Source organism: Stegastes partitus, unplaced genomic scaffold (genome assembly GCF_000690725.1).
Source record: "Stegastes partitus isolate 25-593 unplaced genomic scaffold, Stegastes_partitus-1.0.2 Scaffold1336, whole genome shotgun sequence".
NCBI classification, from domain to species: domain Eukaryota; kingdom Metazoa; phylum Chordata; class Actinopteri; family Pomacentridae; genus Stegastes; species Stegastes partitus.
The window spans coordinates 119,969-125,746 of record NW_007579067.1 but is presented as its reverse complement, the minus strand read 5'-3'; the positions used below and the strand labels follow the sequence as shown (position 1 = coordinate 125,746).

The 5,778-nt window shown below is 43.0% G+C and overlaps 2 protein-coding genes across 2 annotated transcripts in view; both read left to right on the top strand.

Moving 5' to 3' along the window:
- The window catches only part of LOC103369827 (bombesin receptor-activated protein C6orf89 homolog), a 6,533-nt gene extending 1,156 nt beyond the window's left edge, over positions 1-5,377 (top strand). Inside the window, exons 2-7 of the mRNA XM_008298648.1 lie at positions 38-203; positions 1,232-1,380; positions 2,673-2,824; positions 3,386-3,521; positions 4,503-4,626; positions 4,826-5,377. Coding sequence (XP_008296870.1) covers positions 38-203; positions 1,232-1,380; positions 2,673-2,824; positions 3,386-3,521; positions 4,503-4,626; positions 4,826-4,908 — 810 coding nt within the window. The 3' untranslated portion in view covers positions 4,909-5,377. The remainder of the gene's footprint in view (positions 1-37; positions 204-1,231; positions 1,381-2,672; positions 2,825-3,385; positions 3,522-4,502; positions 4,627-4,825) is intronic.
- The window catches only part of LOC103369832 (bombesin receptor-activated protein C6orf89 homolog), a 6,332-nt gene continuing 5,508 nt past the window's right edge, over positions 4,955-5,778 (top strand). Inside the window, exon 1 of the mRNA XM_008298658.1 lies at positions 4,955-5,033. Coding sequence (XP_008296880.1) covers positions 4,955-5,033 — 79 coding nt within the window. The remainder of the gene's footprint in view (positions 5,034-5,778) is intronic.

The following is a 5,778-nucleotide window of genomic DNA, read 5'->3' as shown; positions in this document are numbered from 1 at the left end:
TGTTCTCAGAGCTGTGATGCGTTTACTGTCTCTACAGTTTGTGGTGGCAGTGGGCTTCCTGCTGGTGGTGGTCCTGGCCTTCACCTACCCCCAGAGCGCCCCCCAGCTCGGACTGGTCAATCTGGGATGCTACAACTGGTCGTCTCCCCTGAGCCACGTCCGCCTGCTGTCCCTGCCCATCGCCAAGAAGTACAACCTGCAAGGTGTGAAGCCTGAAAGCTCAGTAATAGTCTGTTAGTAGTTTATGATGTCACCAACTAACACACACCTACAGACAGGTGTGGAAATGTTTTAACCCTCTGAACACTGAGCAGCAGTTTCTGGGTGTTTTTTCTTTTCTTCTGGCTCATTTTTTTCTGCAACATGAATTCTTGCACCTCTATGAAAGCCATGAAGAAGGAGAGAGAACTGATGCAGCTAGAATGACAGAAATCACCAAAAAACTGTACAAAGAAAGTTGAAGAATTTTCATTGCATGACTGTTTGTCACAGCTGAGTCACTCCTGGCTTCATAGTTGGACCAAGACACACAGAATTTTTTGCTTTTTACACAATCTGGTTCGAGCAAACGGTTTATTTGCGGCGAATTTCTGAAATGAGACACGTAGAATATAATGATCTTAACAAAATATCACATTTTTAGCCTTTAGTTTTGCTCAGGTTTTCCCACTACATCACACTTGATTACTTCAGTGACTGTTGGAAAGTTGAAAGACATTTTTTTTCTTCAGTTTTTACATTTTCTGGCTGATAAACAATGTGCTTATGGTTATTTTTATTTTTTGTATTTTTGCAATTTTGCCTGTGAAACTCTCTTGCAGGTTTTGGGGTTCAGAGGGTTGACGTGCTGCAAATTCTTTTCTTATTTATAGTTCTTTAGGGTAATAAAGTGAGCAGGTTTAGTGCACTCAGTGAACTGAGGCCGTTAGTTCATCCAGAGATAAACGGCAGATTTCAATCGATTAGTTAAAGAGTCGGAATGATTCCAGTCGATGATTTTTTCTTTGGCTTGTTGACATTATTTTGGACTACATAATTGTGATCTTAGTTTCACTTTTACATGATAAATTCTAATCAATAAATCACTATGAGCAGATACGTTGTGTTTAAACAGTAACAGCAGCTGAAAGTCATGTTTGTTGTTGAGCTCCAGCGGTTTAGCGTCTCACCTGGACTCGGTGAAGTACGAGTGAACTTCACCGACTGACTGAATCTGATGTTTGTGCTGCAGGTTTCCATGAGTGGTGGAGCGCCGGTTCCCTCAGGCAGAGTCTGGTCAACTGTTCCGGCTGTGCAGAGATCTCCTCGGTGCTGGAAGTTCCAGAGAGCCTCAGAGGAACCGTGACGCTGCGACGAGGTCCACAGCTGGTCCTGCTCAAGGTCAGAGGTCAACTCAGTCTGCTGTCGCACTGATGGATGCAAAGTTAGCAACAGCTGTTAATAATGATTTTGGGTTTTTCATTTAAACGAGTTGAGATAGAGAAGATTCAGCTTTTCTTTGAATGTTTTTATCAACTTTGGTCAAAGTAGAGACTCAGAAATCTCCTGGATAAAGTAACCGTGTCACAGGTTTATGTTATGACATATGACATTACGAACTAATTATCACACATTTATTTCAACGGTATTTCTAACAAATCAGAGTTTTCTGTCCGTGTCATGACTGCTTTAACCCTCTGAATCCCAAAACCTGCCGGCAAATTTTGAAATGCATGTCATCTTAAAAAAGAATCGGCAAAATTACAACATTTCTTAGAATCAGAAACTGTAAAAGCAGAAAGAATCATCAGATTTCTGACGTCACAAACGCGTCCCATCAGGAAAATCTACCAAACCTGTGGGTAAAATCGAGATATTTTAGTAAAAACTCACTTTATTCTACATGGCTTATTTTTTAAAAAATCACCAAAAATTGACTGTTTGGTCTAAACAGATTCTGTAAAAAGCAAAAAAATCTTCGTTCTTCTGTGTCTCAGTGAAGTTGTCAGTGATGTAGCTGCAACCAACATTCACGTGACAGAAATTCTGGGACTGTTTGGCTGAACTAGAGGCGGCGTTTACACAGAGCAGAGAGGAGACGAGGATGCAAACAAAATATAAATAGTTAAATGTCGGTAGTATGTAGTCATAATCATATATTGCAATGAAAAATGTGGCAGGAGCAAAGAAATGCTCAGAAACTGCCTGAAGTGGGCTTGTTTTATTACCCTAAGGTGTCTCCTGGCTTCCCTAACTCTTTTCCTCCCACCGAGGATGAGAGCTTCAGGATTAGTTTCTTCATTTTCGTCGCCTTCAGACGCCTCCTCGTCTCCTTTAGGGATCTGAGGATCCTCCATGATGGTGTTGGAGGAACGATTTCTGGGTCTCGAGAGGATGTTCAGAAGCATAAATTAGCATAATAAAAAGCACTCAGTGGGTTTTTCCTTCCTTTTGTTTCACTTAATTCCTTTAAAAAGGAGCTTTCAGAGACTTTAGAAGAAATAATCCGTCCGACTTAGTGTTCCAGCTGATTTTATCGTCTTTAAGTTGAATTATTTTTGCAGACTTTTAAATCCAATGACAGTATGGAAAGTGCTCAGCTCCTCCCTGTCTGTTCGTACTGGTTTCTGTCTGTTCATACTGGTTTCTGTCTGTTCATACTGGTTTCGGTGCGTCCCCGGTGCTCTCTGCAGGGCGGTGAGTCCCTCAGCGTCCAGCGGCAGCAGCTGGAGGAGCTCTACTTGGCCCACTCGGGCTCCATGTCCATCCTGCTGGAGGAGGACGACGGCCTGCAGAACCACAACCTCGGCCTCCCGCAGGGACCCGCGAACTTCACCCTGCTCTGGTACACCTTCAAATTACAAGCTCTCAAAATACCACTCGGTTCTCAGTTCTGGTGATTGATCAGGTCGAGTAGAGGCTGCATGGTAGTGGATTAAACTGACAGAGAATTTTTAGCAAAGGATCTGAACAACTGTATTTGGAAAGAATGAATCTTTTTAGAATGATGACGGTGATTTTGGAAAGTAGTGACTCTGCAGAGAATATAGAAAATAATTCACAAAAAGCTTTAAAAAATAAAACAAACCTGTGTCAAATGGTTAAACACTGACAAAGACATGTGAAACAGGGAGTAAGAACTTTGTCCATCTACAAGAGAAAACTGGAGAAAAGTCTTTAGGAATTGTTTAGTTCTGATTATTCTTAATTATCACTCATGTGGGTTAAGGATCACTACGTCAGAACTGATCAGAACATGTGTTTCCGTCTCCCATGAAGCTCATTTACTTTTTTTTTTTTGCAAAACAGGGGAGTTGTTTTTGCTGTTTTCATCATTTTTTCCTGAAGCAATACTTCAAAAACTGTACCGTGTGAAAGCAGTGGTCCCTGATGTGTTTGTGTGCAGGAGGTTCAGCTCTGGCACCAGGGAGAAGGTGTTGCGGTGGCTCTTCCCGAAGGCGGAGCTTTGCCCGCTGCTGGACAGCGCCGGTACCATCCTGCAGCGCTGCCTGGTCACCCACAGCACAAACTCCCAGAGCAAGGTGAGTCCAGCCGACAGGAACGATGAGGGGAAACCTGCAAAAGGAAGAATCCAGATCAAGATTTAACACATTAGTTTTGCTGCAGTTCTACAATAAATAAACGACAGCAGAAGCAAAAACACACAACTGCACAGGATGTACTTGAATTGATTCTGAACTCCAGAGTCGAGTTATTTTAACTAAATCAACAAAATCACAGTTTATCACAGCTATGAACCGTAAAAACAGGAAGAATTGTCTGTTTTCCATCAGGCCTTGAACTGCTCGTCTGTGACGCACCGTTTAGTCGGAAAACTGAACCAAATCTAAGCTTAAAATCATGATAACGCATCAAAATCACTTCATTTCATGTGTTTCATTTAAGAGTAGGATACAGATACTCTGTTTGCTTTTACCAGATTCTGTAAAAAAACAAAAATATTCTGAGTTCCATGATGCAGCCGTGAAGCCTTCAGTGACGATCACAGGACAAAAACAGTTCAACTGAAAACACTGAAGTTATCTCAGCTGGATCAGTGATGGTTTCATGGTTGTTTCAAAGAGCTCCGAATATTTTGTTTTTTTTACAGAATCTGATCAGAGGAGATCGTTTAGTTTTGGCAAATTGTTAAATGAGACGTGTAGAATAAAGAGAATTTAATCTGAAATTTGGATCATTTTCCACTGAAACAGCAGGTCACACATGAAGGACGTCCAGGAAGTATAAAATGAGACGTTACTGTCTGTTTTTACCGTTTACCTGATAAATGGTGTCATTTTGGTAGTTTAACATTCAGAGGATTAATCTGTTTTCATAACATGAGCACAGAAACTCTTCTTCTCCGTGACAGCTGCAGCCGTCACAGATTAACTCTCACCTAAAAGATCTTCTTATTGATAAACGTCTGGTATGAATGCTGTTTCTGGAGGTGGTGCCTTCACTGTTTTTGCAGCAGAGACTCCATCGTCGTAAACTAAAGGCAAACCCGTTCTGTGTTTCAGGGTGTCGGGGTGTTGGGCTGGCTGGTGGTGGGCGAGGGGCTGCCGACCGTCCGAGTTCTGCCGGTGCAGCGCTGCCAGAAACACTGCAGCTCCTTCAACCTGTGGCTGACGCCTGGAGACATGGGTACCACCTGCACTGCTGCTCCACACACTGACACCACATTAAAGTACAGCTTAGAACCGTCACAACACACTGGTTCTCTGCCTGAAATAAAAACAAAAAATATCAGACTGATTAGCATTTTTCTACAATTTGTGCAGCAGTAGAGCTTGTTGTCCTGCTGAAACTCCCCCTCACTGATTCCTCACCTGTACGTCTACAGTGTACGCCGACCCCCGGTACTGGCAGATGGAGCTGTTCCCGGGCCGAGGCCAGAACATCATCTGCGACGGATCGGCCTTTTAGCCTCCAGGCGGCGCAGCTTCAGGAGGACTCAGCAGGTCGTCGGTGAATGTTGGAGGCGTTTCGGAGCTCGGCGGCCTTCCTGTGGCTCCGCCCACTGATGCCTTACAACCCCGACCCGCCGTTTTGTTTTGTTTTTTTTTCTCCTCGGACGACTGGAACACCGCGGTTTGGAAAAAGAGATCTCCTGCGGGGTTTCGAGGTTCGAGGACTTGACTTTGTGACTCCTGACTCGTGCCATAACTTAATCATGAAATCATCAGATCGTCGCTCACCTCGGAATCACCAACACCTCCGACTGATTCAGGGGTTTGATCACGAAACTCTTCCCCTGAACGGAGAATTAAAAATGTGCACCCCATGTTTTCGGTGCTGGAACCAGACGCCGGTTTCTAGCCATGTAACCCTCTGAACTCCAAACTGGGTGCTTTTGTTTGCTCCTGGCTCATTTTTCCTCACTGTTGGCTCATTCACAGAACGGCAGAATCAGAAAAAAACGATCAAAAAAGTTGAATTTCTTTGATTACTCTTTTTAAAAAATTATTTTAAAAAATGGATTCAGAATGTACAGTTTTTTTCCAAGTGTCCACAGCTGTTAAAATATGATTAAAGCTTATTAATCTCAAAGGAAGAAATAGAGGCTCTACATGCTACAGATATTTAACTTCACATTTTTAGTTCGTCTCCTCTCTGCTCTGTGGAAACGCTGCCTGCAGTTCAGCTGAAAACTCTGAATTTTTGCCGCACGATTGTTGGCCACAGCTGAGTCACTGATGGCTGTAAAGTTGCAAAGAGGAGTTCAGAATTTTTTGTTTTTTGCAGAATCAGTTTCGAGTAAACGGTTGATTTTTGGCTAATTTTTAAATGCGATAT